Below are 23420 nucleotides of genomic sequence, written 5' to 3'. Positions count from 1 at the left end.
TGCAACCGTGTCTGTATGGATCAGCTCCAGGTTTTGGTCTGTGGATGCCCGATTGGTTCAAGCAGTTGGGATTCACCGTTCACAAATATCGACCAAATATCAACTAGATTGCCTGAAGGTAGTGAGAGTGTCGTTCATAGCGTTTTAAGGGACACATTGTAGCTCTGAATGAACTGATTTCTAACTTTGGAACACAATGCCAAACACCTTTTTAGGCTACCTGGCGCCATATGATATGCTTGAGCAATAGCAACAACAACAAAAAAAGAAAAGCAGCGTAGTGCAGAAGATTGTGTTGTTTGAGGAAATTGGAGCTTTCCCCACAACGCACATACGCAGTCCTGCTAAATAACCAGCATTTTTTGCAGGAGTCTGGCACCAAGTAAACTTACTTCAGTTCTCAAAGTTATTTTAGAATTAGTTTATATGTTCTACTGATAGGATTCACACTGTGTCATTAGTACCGGGGAGCGGCAGCACGCAGCAGATAAACGCAGCAGCGCGTGAGGGAAAGAGGGAACAAAGTTGTCACCTACACCGGACTCGCTCCGCTTTTACGCGGTAGTGTACTTTCATCCACATGTTAAAACTTCCCAATTGCATGTATGATATCGAGATGAATATCCGCCTTACCTGTTGGCCCCTCGATGCCATCGGCGTAGATCTGAACAGTCAAAATCAGCAGAAAGGCGCAGGTGTTCATCGTGCAGCTGTTTTAGTCCACTTTAAATGTGCAGAAGAAATCATTGCATTCACTCCGTGACGTCCGGACGCTCGAGGAGTAGAGCTGAGGCCATCTACTACCTCAGGTCTCACTGAGAGGAGTTTCAGAGACACTGGAGGAGACAGGGCAGAGCTAGTTCTGCAAACTGACGTCAGTTGAGGGGAGAGAGATTTCTTTCTTACGACCACTTTCCTTCCCAGCCGCCACTTCTTTGCGTATAGAAAGCATGAGCCGGGCGCCTCCAAGCGGCCGCAAGCAGCAACGACACCGTGGTTTTCAAACGTCGGCCAAGCAGAGCCCCAGACTGTGTGTGTGTGTGTGTGTGTGTGTGTGTGTGTGTGTGTGTGTGTGTGTGTGTGTGTGTGTGTGTGTGTGTGTGTGTGTGTGTGTGTGTGTGTGTGTGTGTGTGTGTGTGTGTGTGTGTGTGTGTGCGTGTGTGTGTGTGTGTGTGCTGGTATCACTTGCGTCTTTGTGGGGACCATGAGCAGTTGAATGGAGACATTTTTGTCTTTACTTCTTCAAATGTTTGTTCGAGGTTTTAAATTGGATGTTTGGGATTGGGATTGGATGAGGTGTTCAAATGAGTGAGTCCAGACAAGAACTTCATCTCGACACAAGGTATGTAGTGGCTGTGGTTAAGGTAAGACTCCAAGGAATACATGTAAGTCTATGCATGTAAGTCTATGCAATGTCACTCTAAAAGACAGAAGGAAAAAAAGTGTCTATGTGCGTTGGTGTGTATCTGTGGAGACAGCGACAAGGTGCTGATCTCTTTCTCTGCCTTTTCATCCATTTTGGCTTTAATTTTAGACATTTCTTCACATAGCCCAGCGACTCCTAAAACCTGTCAGCATGCACCCAACACCCAGGATTATCCGCCTGACAGCAACAGATACAGAAAATACTCATTATTTAAAGCAACACGTGGAGTTTTTCACTTCTGTGTTAACAATGATGAAGTCATTCTCACCTTTAAACATATCAGCAATATGAACTCCAGCTATCCAGCTATGCATCACACAACGTTTTATTTGCATTTTCACAGCTAAGGTTAGCCATGGGTTATATTAAAACAAGACAGGCGGGTAAAAATTGCCTTCACACCTCCTCATGACAGGTGCAAAGCATATTTCTCCATACATTAGTCTGCCATGTTGTGTGCATTGAATTTGCATTTGATGAGGTTTCATTTTCCTTCCCACAGCTGGCCATGTGTGTTGGAGAATCCCTGACAGAAATCACTCTTTGCTTTGATGTTCAGTGTTGTGTCAATATAGCAAGCCACTATGACTTTGACGTGTACAAAATATTTCTCTGGCATGTCGTAGTCCTATATAACACGTTTAGAAAGCATGAGTCGTGTATTCGATTATGGGCTGGTGGATACTAGTCCGATGCTGCAAGTTGTCCTGCGGCACATCATTACAGCATTAACACATCCTCTGAGATTCACCTTTGAAATTGTTGCAAGTGCTGATGCTGCAGTCGCTGCTCTGCACGAACCGAGCTGGTGTCAAAACATGGCCGGGCTGACACGTTTAGCGGTCGATCCAAGAATCCCAATTGGATCAAGATACCATTACGCCGGCTATTCATCATTCATTTTGTAGTCTTGTGCGAACATTAAAGCTGTGGATTGAATTACAGGGGGCCAACAGACGCGTCTGAAACGCGTCCAACATGAGAGCACATCTCTAATGTTGTTAGCCCCGAATGACAGATGAACGATGGATTGCTGAGTAAATTACTTCATTTAACCAAAGGAGCACAAGCTAACACCTGTAATTACACCTGCTTGAAGCATGGCAGTCATTTTGTGCGCTGGTATTCAAGGCACAGAGTAGCAATTATTTTTGAATCGAGAGTATTTTGGCCTGAATCCATTCAAATGCATGATAATCTAATTTGCAGTAAAACCAACAGGATGTTGCAAAACACTGTTTGAATCCAACAACAGGACAGGCGCCAAGCCTGCTGCTGACAGCTGCACTACGATGAGTTGTTTTATTGAGCATTTCAACAGCTGCCACTCATGACCCATCACAAACAACTGCATTTGCACCGGCAGAATTTATAACAACACATTATTCGTTCTGAGGGACATTGTCAAAGGCTGGCTATCAAACCATCACTGTCTATCACACGGCATTTGCATGCAGCATGGCGCTCCGAAGGTAAATGAACAGTGGATCACAGGACAGATGTCGGAATACACTTTGTTTTTATGAATGGAACCAATGCAAAAAGGGATTTACATCAGGGGATAGCTGAACCTGTGAGAAATGGGAGAAGTGTGATGTGATATGTGACTCAGTGGAAGACGAAACAAAACAAATCTGTCTACATGTCTAATATATTGGCTCCCTGCAGTGAGCACTCTTCCTGTCTGTACTGTCACAAAGTCAGTCAACACCAGCGTTTTACAATTATTATCAACAAGCTGCTTCTGTTCAAATATCAAACATAAAGGTTTTTATTTTAAATATGATCATCATGTTACAGGGTCATTTTGGACCATTTTTGTCACTTTTCATCTTACTCTCATGTGCATTATGTATTTTTCTCCTGTCCTACGTTTTTTCTTCAATAAAGAGAAAGGGGAAAGTAAGATAATATGATGTATTTGCAGCACATGTTAGTAAAATCCTGCAAAAAGCAACAGCACGCCAACAGTCACAACCTTCAATATAGTTTTCACTGTCGAGAGTTTATTCTTCAGACAGTGAGTAGGTGCATAGATCTTGGACAGCACTTAAGCATTATAACAAGTGAAAAATATTTCACAAAATCCAAATTCTATCAAATTCAACGCACAAGTGCAACTTACAAAAGTTCAATTGCAAATAGCATCGGAAAGTAGTTGTAAAAGTATGAGGAAAACATTTTCACAAAGACCTAAAAAAGTGGCAAATAGCTTTTAGACGAGGAAAAATATCATCACCAAATATCATCAATAGAATAGAACCAAATATTATATTTACAGAGATCAGAGAGGCATCTTAAAAATGTATTTTTATCTTAACTAAGTTTAGAAATACGAACACGAAGTTCCTAAAACAATATTCAGTCGACAAAAGAAGTTGTGTTTTAGGACCGCAAATACCCATTATTTACATTATCAATTAAACTGTTGGTTGTTCATTGCAGATGAATCACTTCTATTCTATAAAATATCAGAAAATAGTGAAAACAATGCCCATTGCAATTTCCAAGATCCCAAAGTAACAGCTTCACATTACAAAATACTGCAAATTCTGTTTGACCAACAGTCCAAAGCCCAAAGGTAAGATGAGGAAACCAGAACATATTCACATTTGAGAAGCTGGTCCAAGTGAACTTTTTGGGTCAATTCTTAGAAAACGAATCGATTATCAAAATGGTTGACAATGCATTCCCTGTTTGTTGACTAATCAATGAATTGACTCATAATTTCCGCTCTACTGTGTCGTGAGTACAACGTTAGAAACACATGACTGAAACGCTCTTCTTGAATGTGTCATTTGCAGCTTCAATGCAAGAACAGATCTGCGCCTGCAACACCGCTTCAGTAACCACAACTGAAGTAACCGCAGTATTTACTCTATGGGCATACAAGGGGAGGAAAGTACAGTTTGACAAAGTAGTATCTTCAGGCACAGTCCCTTACTTCGTCCAGCATCCCGTTGAGATTGTTTCTCTCCCTCACTTACTTGTATGCTTCTTTGACGCCTTTCTTCCTATAACCACCTTGTCAATAACATACAGTCTCCTCTACTTGCTCACTTCTAAGGTGAGGGTCTTCTTAATTCTTAACAGTCCTCTGTCCTTTGTGGATGTCTAAGGCGTCCTCTCCCTCCACGCCCTCCTGTACCAGCCTGCGAAGCTTCTCCTGATTCCTCGTCTCACTGAGCTCACGCTCCCTCACCAGCGTGGCATCACGGTGGTCCCCGTCCCTCCTGCCAGCTCTGATATGGTGACGCTGGACAGTGGAGGCAGAGGAATGGGCGAAGAGCTGAGGGTTGATGGTGAGCTGAGCGTAAGATGCAGCAGATAAACCGGTAACAGACAGAGGCTGGATCATGGGGCTTGTTTTGACAGGGGACAGCAAGTTGTGGGTTTGGCTGTTTGACGGGTTGTGATGTTGCGGTCGTAGGTGTTTCATTGACAGAGTTCTGTGGGAGGTGCTTTCATCCCGACCCTGCCTCCTCCGCTCCTCCAAAATATCATCCGACACTAAGGAAAGACAGGATATTTGTCAATATAATCGACTGGTATACCACTGTATGTACCATACGGGGCCCTTCGACAGCTTTCTCACCATAAACATTGTTATGGATGTTGTTCTCTTCATCCTGGCTGCGCTTCAGGTCCACAGCTCGCTTCACTGAGTCTAAAAGGCCAAACATCTTACACAGGGAATTAAGTATGACGGCATCTGACAAAACAAAATCATCAAAAGTCAGCAACAACGATAAATACGATTGTCCACAGAACTTCCAAACCACTTTAAAAAATTTAAAAATCAATGGCCATGAATTTCCCTCTCAAACCAGATTTGGCTGCTGGAGCCTTCATTGAAAATCATTTTAAAATCAGATTTACTTTTTTTTTTAACTTGACTGACATTTTGCTAAATTTAAAGCAATTGTTTTGACAGTCGGTGGTTAGCCCTCACCTGTCTCCTGCAGGCTGGCCTTCTCACTGCGAACCTCCACTCCTTTAAGAGTGGCTAATAATTCAGTCTGGAGACTGGACAGGACCTCCCCCATCAGCCCAGAGTAGGCCACACCCTTCCACAGGCTCAGTACTCCATCTAGAGAAGGTCAATTAGGTGGGACGGTATTATGATATGTGGTGAAGTCTTTGTGTGTGTCTATGTGTTTGTCTTTTCATACAATAATGTCAAAATGCCAGAGAGAAAAAAGAGAAAGTGCTTTTGCATGCGAGCTGTGGTGTTGGACAGTAAAAGAGATGTTACACAATGGGCAGAAAAGGCAACGCAAACAAAATAGGAAATGTAGGATTAATTAGATGGAGTGTCAGGGTTGAAAAAAAAGAAGATATAATGAGATAGAGGAAATGGGAAGGGTGCAACACAGAGAGGATGTTAAATGGGTGATATAGGTAGAAATGAAGGAGCAGGAATATGGTTTGGAAAGAGGTGAGGAAGGAGGACAGGGCAGGTTGCAGGGAGACAAATTACTTTGGATCCGTACAAAACTGAGCCAAATAGAAGTTGAGTATATTAGAGTGATAAAATGTCAGCGGTGCTTGATATCTCATCTTGAAAGAAATGCATCCACTTTCACATCAGCTTAAATATCTGTCAAGATAAATGGAATTTACCCACGGAAAATATTCAAAATCCCATCCACAGCTATCTGAAGCTAAATTCATGTATTTCTCCATGTCGGGAATGTACACTCATGGAAATAAACACATTTCTGGAGATAGAGGAGAGTAGTTATAGGCTGAGTACATTTCCTTAGAGTTGACTATTTGTTTTAAGTCCTGTGACAAGCAATCCCGCTTGTGCAGTGAGGGCACTGCAATTTGCCATTCAAACAAAAGATCACTTGAGGCTATTTTGCCGACTGTGGTCCAGCTGGATCAAAGCCTAATCAGGTCACCTTTAAAAGCCCTTAAATCAAGGCTACGGTCTCTGCAAGAAAAAGCCGCACTTAGAAATGTCAGATGGCGTCGATGGTAGTATAAAGGGATGTGACTCTGCTTTTTAGCGGTAAGCAACTTTTTAAGGTCAGTCTGCAGGAATGGCAGAACATCCCACAACTGCCGATTCAGAGGTTTCATTGGCTCGATGTATCAGAGGTGTCAAGCAGCAGTGGCTGCAAGAGACACAAGGGACTAACGGACCGGTGTTAATATTCACAGTTGTCATTGTTTTTGTGTTTCTTTTTCGTTTATTATTCATGCAATTGTGGTTGAAATTTCAATCTGAATGTTTCATCTCTTTTCCTCATCCTTTTCACATTTGTATCCTCCAGGATTGTTGCAAATGAAGGGCCTCTGGAGGACTGAAGGTCAGTGGGCTGAACCTGTGTCTCCTCCAATAATACAGAGGTGTCTAATAAACTTTCCAAATTTACCTCCAGGGCATTGCCCTTGGTAAGCTGACAAAGAGGTTAATAACAGAAGTAAATGCAACTTCCCTGAGTTTACAGTGGAGGTTATAACATGACTTCCACGTGCCGGTACAAAACTGCGGCATCCCACTAGATTCCTGCTGTACATATTACATTACGAATACTAAATAACACCGTCTTCATACTTTATACAAAGTATGAAAACGGCTCCTATTTTCTGGGGGGGGCGGGTTTAATGTGCAAAAAAAGTGAATGGATTCCGCCTTAATAGTTCATATACTGTATTTGTCCTGTCAGCCAATCCATTTCTGAGGTTTTTTCCCCCCACGCGCTCTTCCTCATCCTGTTCGGGCTGTTTGACGAGCAGCCTTTTATCCTTTCTTATATTTACCAGGTGTGTCACCCCTCTTTCTCTTTGCACCATGTCCGTTGGCTGTTGTGGGATTTACATCCCGGGCTGGACAAGGGCTCCACTCTGCCCTTGCACTGAACTTCTTCTCCAAAGGCTCCTCTACCTCTGCTGCATCATGCACAGCCTCTCCTGAAATGACGACAGAACAGGATACACTGTAAATAGATAAACATCTCATATTACCATTGAACATGAGTAGGCAGAGGGAAGACTGCCAAGGGAATCCAACTGTTTTTTTCCCAACACTGTTATGTTTTTTTGTTTCTGTGCTCAGTAAGGAAACCGGTTTGTTGATCCAACGATATCTGACTGCTCTTGATGTTCAGCTCAGTTACTAATTCCTTCTTGCGACTGAGCTCCAAAGGCATGTGTCAGATTCTCGTTTCATTATTGAGCATAAATCATATCCAGGTGGCTTTAAAAGTTTTTTTGTTTCCATCATATCAATCACATAATGAAAAAAACAGCAGCCCGAGCATATGTGGGAGAGAAAAAAAATATCAAACTGTAAATGCCAACTGAAATCTACCTGTCAGGGGAGGCACCTGTCCTCCAACAAGGTCAAGAGCCAGACATGACGGGCTTGGCTGCACTGAGCTCCCCGGAGGAAGCCGCGTGCTGTTGATCAGCACGTCAAATTTAGTGCTGCGGCAGGTGTTGCTGCACACGGTGTCATGCTGGTAGAAATCTATCTGGCCCGAGTTCATCATTTTCCTGCGAGGGGAAGAAGCAGGTTAAAAGAACACTGCAGAGTGTCGTTAAACAATCTCAGTAACTTCCCGGAGGTTTGTTTGACACGAAGCCCATTGATCTGACCTCTGCAGGAATAAAGATCGCGAGGGCAGATATTGCCTATTGAGTCGGTATATTGACTCACAGGAACACCAAGAACAAGTGCAAACACAATAAAAGAGTGAGAAGTCTCACTCAGCAGCTCATCTGTGTGCTATTTGATCCTGCTATCATAATAATACTCCTTACAGACTGCCTCTGGAATGCCTTGGCAAACCCCAGCACAGACAGACTCGACACAAGTGCAAATTATATGAATGAGATACGTTGTTGACTTCATTCGATTGAGGTACTTCAAGTCTGACACTTTAACCCCAATGCAACAAAGTAATTAAAGGTCATGCAGTTTTACAGTTCGCATCAGTCAGCAGCTATAGGAGGAACAGGACAGACAGACAAATAGCGTTTTCGTACCTGAGCATTACCCCTCCCAGTCTGATGGCCCTCTTCCAGTCCTTCAGAGTGTCTTTCCCTGCCAGATGTACAAACTGCTTGGGACTGATGAGCTGGTCATTGAACTGGAGGAGAAGAAGAACACGGTGTATGTTTATGAAAGCCGTTATAAGTATGCAGAGAGGAGAATAAGACAGAAATAGCAGACACAAATGTCTGGTTGAGTGAAGAAGGTTTAACTGTGTCAACTTACTTTGACACATCTGATGTTGATTCCAGGGCACACAAACTTCTTAAATAGTAGAACCGCTCTGCTGTCTCCACAGGTGATGGGGTAGCCAAACTCAGTCTCCTCTCCTTCTAACAATCACAAAATAAATAAATAACCTGCAGCAACAGGGTTATATACTCAACAGCAAAGCATCAGTTCAAAGTATGATTAAATATACTGTCTCAACAAAATAGCTCAGCATTCCCGTTGTAGTTTAATATCAGCTGGAATTTCTCTGAGTCACCTACCATGATGTGTCTCTATGGCCAGCACTGTAGTGCCAGTGTCAGCAATGTCATCATGTATCCTGCAGAGGGCGACACAATGTACATATTTAACTAAATAAGGATTTCATGCAAACTGAGAGTTGAATATTTCTATATTTGAACTGCAAAATATGCGAATAGCCACTGCATATCTAACCTTTTTGAAATGTAAATGCTCACTGTCATAGTCTTCAGTTCAAGCCTTCATTAAACTAAATATGAGCAGCATTGATGTAAAAAAATGAATATGGAATGAGATATTCTTGAAAATATTATCATGATAAAAATATGTCTACACATTTACACAAATATGTGTGTATGTCTAAATCCGCCTCTCTGTTGTGTCACACGGCCAAACATCGACTGGCCCTTTAAGGATACAAGCCCGTGATGTTACCCGTGCAGGATGGGCTGCAGGTGCAGGATGACTTGAGTCTTATGGTTGTTGCCACTGGACTCCCCTTCCTCCTCCTTCACCGTCGTGAGATCCCCTGAAGACACAGTGACCTCAGCAGCCGCCATCAGCCCTCCCCACAGAGCTGCACGCAGAGAGGGCCGAGCATGCACGTTAACGTCCAGATCACACACACACTCGCATGCAGTGATGCTATTTAATGCACACACTAGTCAATAAAAGCCTCCCCCAACAGTCTTCTCTGGCATGCAACTGTTATAGAAATCAATCCCTATGGGCTTAAAATGACATAATCCTTGCTTCCTATATTGCTCTTGACAATGCGTTAATATCCATGATGGGCAACGGTTTACAGTTTTAACTAAAACCTGGGTTATGAGGACATAATTCTAAAAATGATGAAGCGATATAATAGACAGTGGACATGTTTTCTTCAGAGTGAAATTCTCAAATCAAATAATATCAGCACTGTGTTATCCAACCTTGTTGCATTTAGGCCACTTCTTTTGCTATAAGTATTGCACCAACAAAAGACCTGTTGAACAAATATAATCTGCTCGAGTATTGTTAACAAGTCATATTAAGCAATCATTAAATCCTAGTTATTTATTTTGTCTGCTGTCATAATGTTCAGTAGGCTATATAGCGTACACCATTTCTGAAAATGTTATTTGAATTACGAAGTAAGGTCCTTAAATACTGTATATAGATGTTGGGAAATAAACTCATTATGAGTCAAATGTTATTAAAGTGTCCACTGGGCTTCTGTCTATGGTCAGATGAATTGGGGTGAAACAAAATAAAATAAAGTAAATTGCCTCCCGGGTAAACAGTTAAAGAATAATGAATAATAAACTGTCACTGCATTAATTATGATTCTGCTCATAATATTATCTCAGTCCTACACAAGCAGCTGAGGCGTTAGCATTGGGCGACAATATCAACAAGCACAGGGAGAAATGAAGAAACTGTCTCTTAGGTTAATTCCATGGTCGAAAAACAAAAACAAACAACACGTCCATGCATTGAAGAGCATACTGCAATACACTGATAAACATATTCAACACCATGTCAAGTAGCCCTTGTTGGATGAACTCCTACACGGACAGTTGCGTGCTTTTCTTCACCCACTCACACTGACGTCCGTCGGTGCGGCAGCACGCACACCCCGGCCAACAAGGGTACGACGGCGCGCGCTCCTGTCCCAGAAGAGTGTGCACAAAAACCCTCCGGGTCTACCCTAAAACTCCGTGACACACTAAACCTGCTACTTTAAATGATATTGTCAGTTTTCACTTACCGTTTTTACAGCAGTTCATATTCTTGCTTGTCAGAGAGGCACGAGAGCATGCGCGGGGTGCTGCTTCGTTACACTTCCTGCAGTGAGCAGCATTTGCCTGAGAAGCATCTGTCCCGCTGTCACGAGAAGCAGTTAGTTCGCACGCGATGTGTAAATCGGTCAAACGGCTCGTGTGTGCAAGCGCGCGCGGCTTGGTTTGAGCTCTGAGGCACGGTGCCGCATAATTATGCTGGGACATCCCAAGCTTCACAAACGTGTTTTTCAACCCAAAAATAAGTAATTTATCGTTCTTTTTTTAATGGACAGATCCCTCTTGGTAGGTTTTAGGCTCGAAAACATGTGTTTCAGTTGCCACTTGTGTGGCCTCATTTCGTGGAGTTTGTCATGCAATAAAAAAGGCTGTTCAAAACACTTGAAAATAGTGTTGCGTTTTTGTTGTTGCCTGTATTTCACCAGCAGGTGGCAGGCTTTGCACTTGCAATTTCAGTAAAGCGTGTTAAAACGTCACAAGATATTTAAAAATGTTGGTTTTAACCATATTGACTTTTAAACGCATTACTTCACTTCCTAAAACAGACATATAAATAGATAATAAATACATTTATAGGGAAATAGTTTTTACAGAAGAACATGGGATCCAGGTTCAGTGTTGCCATATTAGAAAACAAGAGTAAATCATTACTATCACTGCCAAAGGACTGGTCTCAGATCAGCCCATCCCTATTTGGGAATGGAATGCTTGTGATTCTGTGATTGACACTAACGGAGAACCAATGACAGGTCGAGCTTACGTCTCGTGGCCAATAGTAAATATCTAGTACTTAGTACCATAACTTTTTACTGCGGACAGTCCTGCTCGAGCGATCGAGGCTTGCACCTTACTTTTTCCCCGCAGTGTTTTGGAAATCATGCTTTCAAAGTGCGAAAACATCGGAGATGCTGTGAAGTCTCTCGTTACCGTTTTGTGGATCACTTATAGCGTCTGTTCCGTTGGTGTTGACGGCCAGGAGGGTAAGAAAAAAAACCTATTTTGTTGACGCTTTTGATAAGTTAAGATGTGACGCGAGGTTTTATTTCAAATATCTTGTTGGTCGTTTTTACTGAATAACAGTATTTATTGCTATTTCTAAAGGTGCTGCTCCTGGGTACGAATAGCTGATAACGGATGCATTGCTGGTTTACTTTAACCCAATGGTATGTTGTGACATAACGAGTTAAAAAGTTGCAGAAGTGTGTTAAGCGCCAGTGACCAACAGGCTTCATCAACCACTTCATGCACACGTCCTATTGTCGTATACTAAATGTAGCATCAGCAACTGTTGTGCTCACTGATATCACCATTACCTCGGCTTGTAATGCACAAGGAGTAAACGTTTTCATATCAATGTCTGCTGTCAGTTCTACTTTTATGGTATGCACTGTATGAGAAGCTTGATATATTATATTTGTTTATGTCAGTGTCAAAATATAGTATTTCAAAGGAAGCAGGCGCAAAGGTCGACCATGTGATGTCATGGATGCATTCTTTACATACTCTTCCCTTGTTCATGTTTACCTGCTGATCCCAGCCAGCAGCTTACCTTTCCCACAGGTATTTCTGTGTTCACTGTGACCATGCACACACACACACACACACACACACACACACACACACACACACACACACACACACACACACACACACACACACACACACACACACACACACACACACACACACACACACAGACGAAGAAAAGCAGTTTACTGGCCTGCAGACTGTGACACCCAGCCATAACACAAATCTTTCTTTTGTTTATTTGTGTCTGTCTCTCTGGCTTTGGTTTCCTCACATCGGAAGATGATTAAGTCCCGGGTTTGTTTAAATTACTTATTCTGGCAAGTATGCAAAGAGCTTTGGTGGGGCCAGGGGTTTGGGTGGGGGGGGGGGGGGGCTTTTCAGCCACAGTGCATTCTTGTTATGTTGTGATTGACACACAGGCTAAGGCAACGTAGTGACAGGTAGCACAGGTGAACATCCCGTCTGCCGGTGAGGACCTGTAAAGACCTGTCAGCAAAGCCTCAAGTGGAAAAACAATGTTGCGGGGCCTGCTTTAGATCAACTGTCTGCTCTGCTGCCACCCAGCTCCACTCCAGTTGTCTGTAATTCACCTTCTAAAGTGTCTAAAACTGGTCAGAACAAGTCAAACACACATCCCTCTCTGAGTGAAACTAGAAACAGATAGTCCTGGAGACAGAGTCTAGGTGAAAGGGTTCGGTGAGCAGGGGGGAGATTACCGGCCACCCAGAACTTCCCTTTAGCTATCCGCAGCCTCTGTGGCCTCCCACCGGAAGGTGACAGATCCACGCTCCGTTGCCCACTGTTGCAGGGAGTCCTTTGGGGACTTGAGGCGGGGCAATAACATCCAAAGGTTTATGGTATTAGGAGCTGAGGGGCTGTCGGTGTGATGCAGGATGTGTGTGTGACACAGGGTGAGTGGAAGGTTATCCTCCTCTTTCCCCTCAACAAGTCTCCGGGAGCCTTATAAGGAAGACAAGGACAGGGATGACGCGTATAGGCTCAGATGGACCCTGGTGCCTTCTTCATGTTTTGACCATTCTTGGAACACGTCATTACTTGACTTTTTTGGGGGTCAGCTTTTGAGCCCGCCGCCCCCGCAGCACTTATCTCTGTACGACCACTGCGGGAGTTGACTTATTTTCTGTGACACACGGGGATGCTAGTGGATCTAAATATTTGTGTTTTCCATTCCCGTTAAAAGTGTTAGTCACAGCGACCGCAGGTCAGAGGATGTAATGAATCAACATTCGGGTCAAACACTGTTCATTAGGAAAGTAGTGCGTGAAGAAATAAAAAGACTTTTGATCGATTTTCTTGCCTTTTCTTTCAAGAACAGCATCTCTTTAAATAAAGTTTAAAAAGTAGACATTTTGTATTTATTATTGGACGCGTATCTTTTTGCAATATATCCAGTGTACAGGTCATGGTGTGTGGTGCGGAGTGCTTCCCTCACAGACAGTTGTGTCATCAGAAGAGTATAAACATGCCCTGTTCAGAAGAGACCTGTTACTCATCTGTCCTGAAATGGTGCATTAACAAAGCCCTTCATATTCTGCGTGTTTAGTTTGAGAGTTAATGCCTAAACCGTCTGCGGTTATGGGATCTTACTCCGCTTATAACTCTTTTCGCGACATGTGTTAGAAAATACTTCAGCTGCGTGAGAATTCAATATTTATTGTTGGGGTAGTAGTCAGTTCCTGTAAACAGGATTGATATTACGCTGTAGAACGGAAGCAATGGGACGATTCATAAATGAGTCGATGAACAGAGGATTAACAGGCTCAATGTTTGGTCGTTGGTTCATTATTTTACGTCATGCTAATAAGGATGAAATAAAAATTCACTCCTTCAAGTTTGTCGATTGTGAACATTTGCTGGTTTCTTTAGTCTTCTGTAAATTACAAGGGAACACATTTTAGGTTGTGAATTGTTGGTCAGAAGTTATGTGAATATGCCAGCTTGGGCTGCTGAAAATTGGGCTCATTGGCAATTTTTCACTATTGTTTGACATTTTGAAAAACCATATGATAAGATTCATCTCTAATTAAACGAGGCATTACTTGCAGCCTTTGTACACTGTAAGAACTGAATTTTGTTGTCGAAAAAATAATTAAAATTCAGTCTATTACATTAGTAATTTAACTTTTGCACAGTCAAAAACAGAAAATGGTTCAGTCCTCATAAAGACATTTTTGTGATAAAGGTATTGACGGAAAACATGAAGAATGACTCTTTACTTCAGTTTCAGTAGCCATTTCTAAAGAGCCTCTTCATCATCAAGTAGCTGGCATCTGAATCAGGAATGAACTGTCCCTAAACATGTCCCAATGTTGGATCTACCTCGGGAACTGACGTCATTTCCCCCAATCACAGACTCCCTTCTTGTGCTTGTATCATTTCAGGCAATGGCTGTGGATATTCACTGCTGGCCACAGAGTCTGGCACATTGGCCTCCCAGAACTATCCGGGCACCTACCCCAGTAACACCTGGTGTAAGTGGAGGCTCCGAGTGCCAGAGGGGCGAACGCTGCGGCTGCTCTTTGGGGATTTTGACATTGAGAGCAGCCCGGGCTGCAGGAATGGCTCTCTTGTGATCGCAGACAAGAGCGGAGAACCCAGTCTGGGTAAGCTTCTTCACCCCTGATGGATTCATCAGGTTTATATGATGATCACTGCGTCTGAGACATTACAGAAGTGCTCCCATGTCTCCTGTGGAGATTCCTTTCTTGCCTGCTGATAGACGATTAGTGTTCCATGTCATTACTGAATACGCACTAGGAATGCCATTACTCTGACACATTGACTGAACCCAGTTTTTCAACAGACGCATGCACGTTCTCCAACCAGCTGTATCAAGTCGGGTCCTGAGGGCATGCAAAATTGACAAGACACCAAAATGACGGAGATAGAAATATTCTGTGAGGCTGCCTTTAGTGTTTGTCATCGGGCTGCTCACAACCGGGCTCGTGATTTTTATGTCGTTTTCTCTGCCGGGGAGGTGTTCTTACATGCCGTCTACATGACTCTGCTCCTGACTATACAGTTGTCGGTATGACAGGAAGACAACAGTGGAACAACACTGACTCAAATCATCAACTTCTGTTGATAAATGCTGACACGGGACTGACGATATATTTCACAAGAATGTAATTCAAATCATGGTGCCAGAAAACAACACGGTAATGTGCTTTTACACATGTAGTTTGTGGGTCTGCGTGTCCACAGGTCCAGTGTGTGGGAAGCTGGATGCATCACAGAAGAATGTGACACTAAAAAGCAATGAAGTGACAGTAACGTTCAGGTCAGGCCCACACCGCTCTGGACGAGGGTTTCTACTGTCTTATGCCACAGACCAGTATCCAGGTAAGGTATCCCTAACTGGTTGATTACTATTCGTGAGGTGCTTACATGGTTATGACAAGTATACGGGCACGCTGTGTTCAACTTTACGAAAGGCCTGAATTATAGTTTGAGTTCAATTTCTCAAATTTGCTCATTTAGAAGTTTACACTGGTTTAACATTAACACCAACGTCTGTGTGACTATTTGTCCTCGTGTTGACGTGAATGTGCGGTTGCGAGTCTATGAGTCACTTCTTATTGGCATTCATCCGCCATCGCTATCTTTGCTGTGGCGTGTTTGCTCAGAAAGCCGGAGTAAAGGCTGCTTCTCTCTCAGGCTGAATGGAGTGAGGCCTCAGGCTTCAGTCTGACGCTCGGAGTGGCTGGAGTTCTTTTTCCCTCCCCCTCCTCCCCCTCCTCTTCCCTCGCACGTCAACCAATGCGAGCCCACTACCATCCCGTGTTTGTTGGAACCTAGCGGCCGTTGATTCAGCAGTTATTTAATCTACACAATTCAACTCTCTCTACCAATGCAGATTGTACACACACATGTTTCTGGATTGTTGTGTGTCATTTTAATAAGCAAGTGGACTTGTTTGGTCTGACTGCTAGTCTGTATTTAGAGATAATTTCCTTTTCTCCAGATGAAGTAATCCGTACTGTACAGTATGTATCATAGTTTCCTGTTTTGTACCGAGTTGTTGATGAAACCCGTCAGTGTCTGGAGCTAAGCCCATGTCCAGACGTACAAACCACTGTCTGTGAATTGTGATCACACGAGGACCGTTCACTGTACCCGTGAACTGTGACAAAGTCACAGCAACAAAGGGCTGAGTCACATCAACAGGGATGACCGCTTATCCCCTAATATAGCACATGTAGCGCATGCTAACCATCGCACACAGAATCTGTGTGTGTGTGCCTGGGTTAATGAAGGGTGGGGAGGGTATTATGTAAGCCCGAGTCACTGGGTCCCACTCCATACTATTCAAATCCACCAATACATATTCAAGAAAGTTTGAAGTAGTTCTCAGGAGTGTTGATTTTAATGTACACCCGTCTGTCTTTCCTGTTGTAGATCTCATATCTTGTTTACAACGAGGATCTCATTCTAGCTTGCAGCTCTTGAGGTAAGTGGTTGACCTCGACATTTCCCACAATAGATTCAGAAGAAAAGTGAGTGTTTCTCACGTTTATTTCCGTCTTATTCTCAGTGTGTACTGCCCTGCTGGATGCAAGAATGTCACCGGGGATGTTTGGGGAAACTCTGAACAAGGTTACAGAGATGTAAGTAAAGCACGTTTCATTTGGCCAAACTTAGTTTAAACTCGCCGTAGAAAATGACGTAATCGCGCCCCCCACGCGCCGGCCCGTTATTTTCTGGCAAGCCCTATTTACATGTCTAGGGATTAAACAAAGAAGGCCAATTCTCTTTTAAATGCTTCAGAAACAGGTGGTATTTAAAATCTACATTTGAGTATATATTTTGCCAGCCAAATCAAATTGTCTACATGATATTCAACCATCATTTCTTTACAATGCATGTAATACATTACTTTTTTCTTTACAGGGCTTGTACAAAGGCAATAAAGTAGTCCATAAATATGAGATATGAGTTTTCAGACAATTACAATCCCTCCTCGTCATTGTGGAAGTTGCTTTATGGCTTTTTGCCAGTTACACCTACAGTCTATGCGCCATATATGGGCATATCTATGAGTTCCACTCGTTGTCTTTTTGGTTCTTCACAGTTCATTTTGTTTGTACACCCTCTGGCGTTTCGGAGAATAATTCTGCGCATAGAGTATAAACACCTCCGTTCATGCTCGGAGCTCGTACGCCGTCTGCGGAGGCGCCAAGCACGAGAATAAACAAAGTTTCAGGCTTTTTGTGACTCACGTATCAGTTGGCTTGATGTCTGAAAGTGGTCCATGTGTTTCCTCTGTCATAGACCTCAGTTCTGTGCAAGTCTGCGGTCCACGCCGGAGCTGCATCGGATAGTCTGGGAGCTCATGTTACTGTGAACCGTGGGAGAAGTCTTACACTTTATGAATCCACCTTTGCCAATGGAATCCTTTCAAAGATGTGCGTCTGCTGTTAGTGTACTTGAAATAAGAGATCACATTAATGTTGAGCCCGAATTCATTTATATTTGATTCTATGTAGCTGTAGTGACCTTTTTAACGGTCCTCTTTTGACAGGGGATCATTATCTGAAAAGAAGGTGCTCTTCAGTCAAGGTACGAGCAAGAAATTACATTTATCACTACATGTTTGAATTTCAAGGGGCACACCCAGTGTTTTACATGTCAGAACATTATTTGCATTTCCGCGGTTCATTTCTCATGACATCCTGATGTATTTTAGAATTGTATAAAAGGGATACTCCTTTCACTAAAATGTAAAAATTGGATTTGTTGATTGATGCAATTCATTGCAAGCTCTGCAGTAAAGTATGCATGCTTTGTAGTCAATGTTGCTGTGTGTGTATATAATCAGGCCATCCTTTCCTTTGGTCCCCAAACAGACTGCAACAACATCCTGAGTGTTTCTGGGTTAAATGCCTCATCTTTCTGGGATGAAGAAAGCCAAGGGCACAAAATGTTCTGGTCCTCCAGAAACATGGATTCTAGCCACGAGTTCTTGCCCTGGGCTGCAGACGGTAATGATCTGAACCCGTGGGTGGAGCTGGGGCTGAGCGATAGAAGCACTATCGCAGGTAAAAATGTTGGAAATAGTGCATGAATATGTGCAAAATGTGCTTATTTAAAAACGTTTATTATACTTTAATGTAGCTGTGTAAAGGATAAGTCTGATGACCTTCTGTGTTGTTTTCTATTGCCAACAAATTCCATGAAAAGCCCAAAACAAACTGTGTGTGTGTGTGCGTGCGTGCCCAAAACCTGGTATACTAGATTCTAACTGTGCCACTGACCTCTATTAAACTATTAAAAAGACATCAGTGAGTTGCACTGGTTGACCTGTTCCCTAATTAAGATAAACATGGTCACAGTAATTCATGAGTAGTTAATCCCACGTACACCTTCCTGCTGCGTCCTGCCAAAAATACTCATTAGCACACCGTGTGTGTGTTAATCCACTGAAAATATAGTTTTGTAATATTTACTGCTGTTTGACTGATGTTTGCTGAAAACAATTGACCTGTTTTTAGAGTTCTTCAGTAGGAACCGATGAGCGTAATGACAGGTGGCTCAAGACATTTGGATTTAATGACAATTAAAAAAACGACATCAGACTTATCCTTTAAATGTTTAACTTGGCTAAAATTGTTCTACCAAATCTCAACAAAGTGTATGGTTTTCATTATGTTCGCAGTGTCTTACTGTATTATGGATTTTTTCAGGGATAATAACAATGGGATCAAACGACCACTACGTAGAATCCTTCAGTCTTTTTTTCAGCAAAGACAGAAAAACGTGGAAGCTTTACAAAGGTGCTCTCAGCAAAGAAAGAAAGGTACGCATCGTACCATGTTCACTGATGTTCCCCTGAGCACCGGAGCTCACATGGCTACTGAGTCTACACTGTGGGCTTCCGGGTGTTCTCTGTGAATGAGTAACTTGCTTGTTGTGCTTCCCAGGTGTTTCACGCCTATACTGAAGGACACCTCAGGGTTCTCAACAGCTTTTTCCCTCCTGTGGTGGCTCGGTTCGTACGGCTACAGCCGCTGAGCTGGCACGGCCGAGCTTCAGCTCAGTTGCAAGTCCTGGGCTGTCCTGTCGCCAAGATCACACCGAGGTCACGCTCAGCCGCCGGTGGGTAATACCACTGCTTATCCGGGATCACCTTCAAATGTTAACATGATCCGTCTCACAGTGCGAGTTCATGACGTTACGATGTCCTGTACTGCTCGTCCGACAGAATCTCCACCCATCAAAGTTAACAAGGGTACACCGCGGCCCGGCCCCACCCCCACCCCCACAGATGGCCCAGTGCTAGTGGAGACCAGACTGAGTGTGTACTTGTATCACCCTAATTTCACATGTGTAGGATGACATTTAATGCCAGTCTATTTTAGAAAGATTTCATGTCAGATCAGTGAAATAATGTTGATGTATTCTTCTTTTACACTCGACGTCGCTCACACTTGTGCAGCTGTTTACTTACTCGGACACTTGCGTTCCTGTAGGCTCCAGTCAACCAGTGATAGTGGCAGTGGGAGTGGTCCTGGGGCTGATAATGTGTGGCAGCTGTTTGCTGGCTGGAGTCTGGTGGAAGAGAAGGTACTGTATTTTAAAACGATTTGACTTTTCTTTTTTTTCTTTTTTTTGTGCACATAACTCATGGAATAATGTATAAAGTGTTATTTTATTCATGCATAATTACTTTTGGTGACTGGGAAAGATGATGAGGTTGATTATTTTCATTATTGATTCATCTGCTGATTGTTTTTTCAATTAAAAATCATTTTAATAATATTTTTAGCTTGAAAAATAACTGAATCAATGATTTAAATAAATTGTCAATGAATCTGTCGTCTGATTAACGGACTAATTGCTTCCGCTCTAATGGTGATGCTCCAAAAAGGCACAGCACAGAAACTGTATCCGGTACGTACGAGACTTTGAATCTGTGTTCATCTCCTTCTTGTAGGAAAAAAGAGTCACAAATGAAGCACTCCTTCCCCACAAGTAAGTCAAGTGCTCTTTGATCGTTTTTCAGTATTTTTCAATCTTCTCTCAAAAAGCCTGACGATGTGTTTTGGTGTGTCAAGTAGGCTGTCAGAGTTTCCAGGCAAAGAGTCTCTCATGCCCGCAATCGGAGCTCATCTCTTACCCTCTGGAGCGAAATGTCCACGATGCTCTACCTAGCCCTCCTCTTAATGGTGAGAATTCATGGAAATATGTTTTCCTGCTGTGCCTCTGCATTACTACTGTCAGGATCAGCTGCTGTCTTTTTTTGCCGGTTTTCGTCCGCTTCCGGGTTCACTGAGTGATCTCAAGTGGGGCGCTCTGCCTTCCCTCCTCCATCCTTCCTGCTCTGACAGTCTCCAGTGGTCAGTGTGAGGGAGCTCATGCCAGGCCTGACAGGCAAACAGCTCTCTCCGCGGGCTGTCCATTCTTTCCCCTGGCTCAGCCCATCACCCAGACACAGTATAAACATTCCTTTCTTTGGTCCATGGAGCCTCTCTGAAAGAGACCCTTTAATTGGAGCTTGATAAAGGGCGCTCAGCCTACACCCCTCCCCACCATCACCACCAGTCCCCCTCTCTGCCTCCCCCATCCCCTCCCCAGCTAGGGGGCCCTTCACTGAGAGGTCCAGTGATAAACAGGACAGCGGGTCAAAGCAAAGACAATCACAGCCCTTCTAATTAAAATAGCCCCGGCTCTGAGGCCTAGGCCTCCCACACCACCGCCTCTTCTGCTGTGGCGAAGAGAAGGGTCTGGTGGAATCCAAGAGCTCCACCGTCAGCCCCCATACCGGTGATTGGAGGAGACATTGTTGGTGGCCAATTATCTCATGCAGGGGCTCAACATTGGCCTAGTGTGACTCTTTCAGGGAGAGGAGAAGCATTTCCCCAGAAACTGCAGATGCAAAGCAGCAATTGATCCTAAAAGAGTTCTGGTGGTGTTTAAATATTAACTCACAAATTGTGATAACTTGCAGAAACCTCTCGCTATGTGAGGGGCATGTCTTAACCATCTCGACAGATACAGTTGATGTTTTCATACCCATTTAATAACGTTTTTTTGAATCACAGTATTTGAGTATAGGTGGGGATGCACCAATGTGTTTTAAAGCTCAGTGATATTTCCTTCCCCTATTGGCTGACCCTGGGCTGCATTTTGTAAGAGCCTGTTTGTTTAAAATGTGCGTCGAGGTTCATTCTTGCCCTCGGGAAGGCCTACACTGTGAAAAACTTTCATGCTCAAGGTTCACCTACTTATTAGCTATCCCGAGGCTCGGGAATAGCTGAGTCGTTGAACCTTGTCGTCAGAATTTGATAACAGTATTTTAAAATAGGTACTTTTAAGGTATCAAATGGTTTTAGAGATTTTACTTTGATCCTGGATCATTTAACAGTAATATTTAGTGATGATGTTTTGAATGAAACTAGGAATAGTTTTTTCAGGAGTGCCTTGTTTACAGGGATATACAACACAAGTGTAACACGTTGTAGCAGCATGATGAAACACTGCATTGATTCCTACAAGATAACAAATAAATGATAACAAGGACAAAGCTATTGTGTAAACAGTCACTTCCTGTGATTAAGGCAGACATTTGGTTTCTTGGAAAGAGTTTGATAGCTTGTGTCTGTTATATAAACACTGTACAAGGCTGCAGCTAGTGGCTAAGGTTAGCACAAAGACTGGAAACAGGTGGAAACAGCGAGCCTGGCGATGGCCAAAAGTAACAAAATCCAAACCTTTCCAACGGTCTCCAATCAACAACTTATGTCTTGTTTGTGTCCTCCGTACAAAACCTGAAGACTTTTCTGCCGGACTATTTCTTGCCTAGGACCAGTAACTTCCTGGAGTGTCTAGCAACTGCTCAGAGCTGACAGTATCTACAGTACCATGCCAATGTTTGTTGCATCTTAAACGAATAGAAATACACTCAAACTGTTTTTTTTTGTTCCTATTTATTTGTCCTTCCAGACTATGCAGAGCCTGATGTTGCAGCCATTGGACAGAAGGTTGGGTCAACATTCAGACCCTCCTCAGATGAGGGCTACACCACCCCCTTTGCCTTCAACCATTACGACACTCCTGGCAACCTGCCAGAGTACGCCGAGCCTCTGCCCCCAGAGCCCGAGTACGCCACCCCATTCAGTGAGCAGCCCTCGGAGTCCATCCTACCAACTTTGACGGGGATCGTTCACAGCAAAGCACATGGACCCCCTGTACCAACACCTCCCGCTGGAACCAGGACGACATCCGGCCACGCTCAGTATGACTGCCCCTCACACCGGATGCTATCCAATGGCTACTGCACTCCCGCCCTACATGCGAATGGCCCGAGGCCGATCAGTGTGGTCTACGCAGAGCCCAAGTCATGTGACTCTTTACTACAGAAGCACACATATGAGGAGCCTTTGTGAGCACAGCGAGCTCAGACATGGAGGGAAAAAAAGATTCCTGAACTAAAATGTGTGTTGGGAGCAGAGGGTTACAGAAGACATTAAGCTGGACAGTGTTGTCCAGACAGTACTAATGCTGACAGAGCTGAACTTCCAGTGAGTGATGTACCTAAAGTCGATTGGTCACTTGGACCACAATGCATATACGAGGGTACACAACTCAGATCTGAGTATTTCCTTCCAGGAAGTATGTCGTTAAACAGCGAAAGTATCCTGTGATGCGCAAAGAAGATGCAGGTTCAGTTGCCCCTCAGTGATACCGTTTATTAAAATGTTTATTCACAAGCTGCACTTTCAGAAAACACATACAGCAATGTATGCAGTGTATTTAACAGGTTAATGCAAAAAAGAAAAGAAAAAAGAAGTGGATTATACGTTACATGCCCTCACAAAGCATTGTATTCACAATGTATATTTCAAACTATAAATGGCACACTGTAAGAAAGTGGTAAAGACTGTTGCTGTGACGTTGTATCACCACTAGGTGGCTCTCTGGAGCTTTAAACAGTCATGTGTTGTGTAATTATTTGTCTGCTGGTTCTCACTCCTCAGATAATTGTCATCCATTTATAACCTGTATAGTAACAAATAAACATTGTTTGAAAATAAATGATTGTATTGTAGTATAACACAGAAAGGCACAACAGGCAAAGGTGGTGTCATGATTAGAGAAAGACACTAAACCGTATCATTAGAAAACATTCCAGTATGTGGCCTTATTGTCTGTTAAACCTTTGCCACAGTACAGCAACCAAATT

At 43.2% G+C, this 23420-nt stretch overlaps 3 protein-coding genes across 4 annotated transcripts in view; 1 reads left to right on the top strand and 2 right to left on the bottom strand.

The window, feature by feature from the left end:
- Nucleotides 1–771, bottom strand: part of ptprub (protein tyrosine phosphatase receptor type Ub) — a 144879-nt gene extending 144108 nt beyond the window's left edge. The window contains exon 1 of the mRNA XM_079274951.1: nucleotides 634–771. Coding sequence (XP_079131077.1) covers nucleotides 634–703 — 70 coding nt within the window. The 5' untranslated portion in view covers nucleotides 704–771. The remainder of the gene's footprint in view (nucleotides 1–633) is intronic.
- A 3734-nt stretch (nucleotides 772–4505) lies between these two features.
- LOC306782764 (glucocorticoid modulatory element-binding protein 1-like) lies at nucleotides 4506–10724 on the bottom strand (the record flags this gene model as incomplete). The annotated part of the gene is made up of 10 exons (XM_079276204.1): nucleotides 10657–10724; nucleotides 9339–9480; nucleotides 8924–8982; nucleotides 8658–8764; nucleotides 8426–8529; nucleotides 7749–7933; nucleotides 7199–7327; nucleotides 5379–5516; nucleotides 5022–5138; nucleotides 4506–4936 (listed from the first exon to the last, which is right to left on the bottom strand). Exons 1-10 carry the CDS (start codon nucleotides 10673–10675, stop codon nucleotides 4506–4508), a joined length of 1431 nt encoding a protein of 476 aa, XP_079132330.1. The 5' UTR covers nucleotides 10676–10724.
- Nucleotides 10725–11560: 836 nt separating this feature from the next.
- Nucleotides 11561–22623, top strand: LOC306781612 (discoidin, CUB and LCCL domain-containing protein 1; the record flags this gene model as incomplete). 2 transcript variants are annotated; one of them, XM_079274542.1, is made up of 15 exons in its annotated part: nucleotides 11561–11667; nucleotides 14620–14841; nucleotides 15443–15580; nucleotides 16637–16688; nucleotides 16773–16845; nucleotides 17510–17643; nucleotides 17760–17797; nucleotides 18085–18276; nucleotides 18922–19034; nucleotides 19159–19333; nucleotides 19440–19532; nucleotides 19708–19801; nucleotides 20172–20209; nucleotides 20296–20403; nucleotides 22181–22623. In XM_079274542.1, the coding sequence occupies exons 1-15, from the start codon at nucleotides 11565–11567 to the stop codon at nucleotides 22621–22623; spliced, it is 2016 nt and encodes a 671-aa protein (XP_079130668.1). In that variant the 5' UTR covers nucleotides 11561–11564. The 2 variants fall into 2 exon arrangements, with proteins under 2 accessions (XP_079130668.1, XP_079130667.1); XM_079274541.1 differs by having other exon boundaries at nucleotides 20293–20403.
- Nucleotides 22624–23420: the final 797 nt, after the last annotated feature.

This window comes from Melanostigma gelatinosum, assembly GCF_949748355.1.
Source record: "Melanostigma gelatinosum genome assembly, chromosome: 9".
In the NCBI taxonomy this organism is placed as follows: domain Eukaryota; kingdom Metazoa; phylum Chordata; class Actinopteri; order Perciformes; family Zoarcidae; genus Melanostigma; species Melanostigma gelatinosum.
Note: the sequence above shows the minus strand (reverse complement) of the source record. Positions and strands in the feature narration are given on the sequence as shown.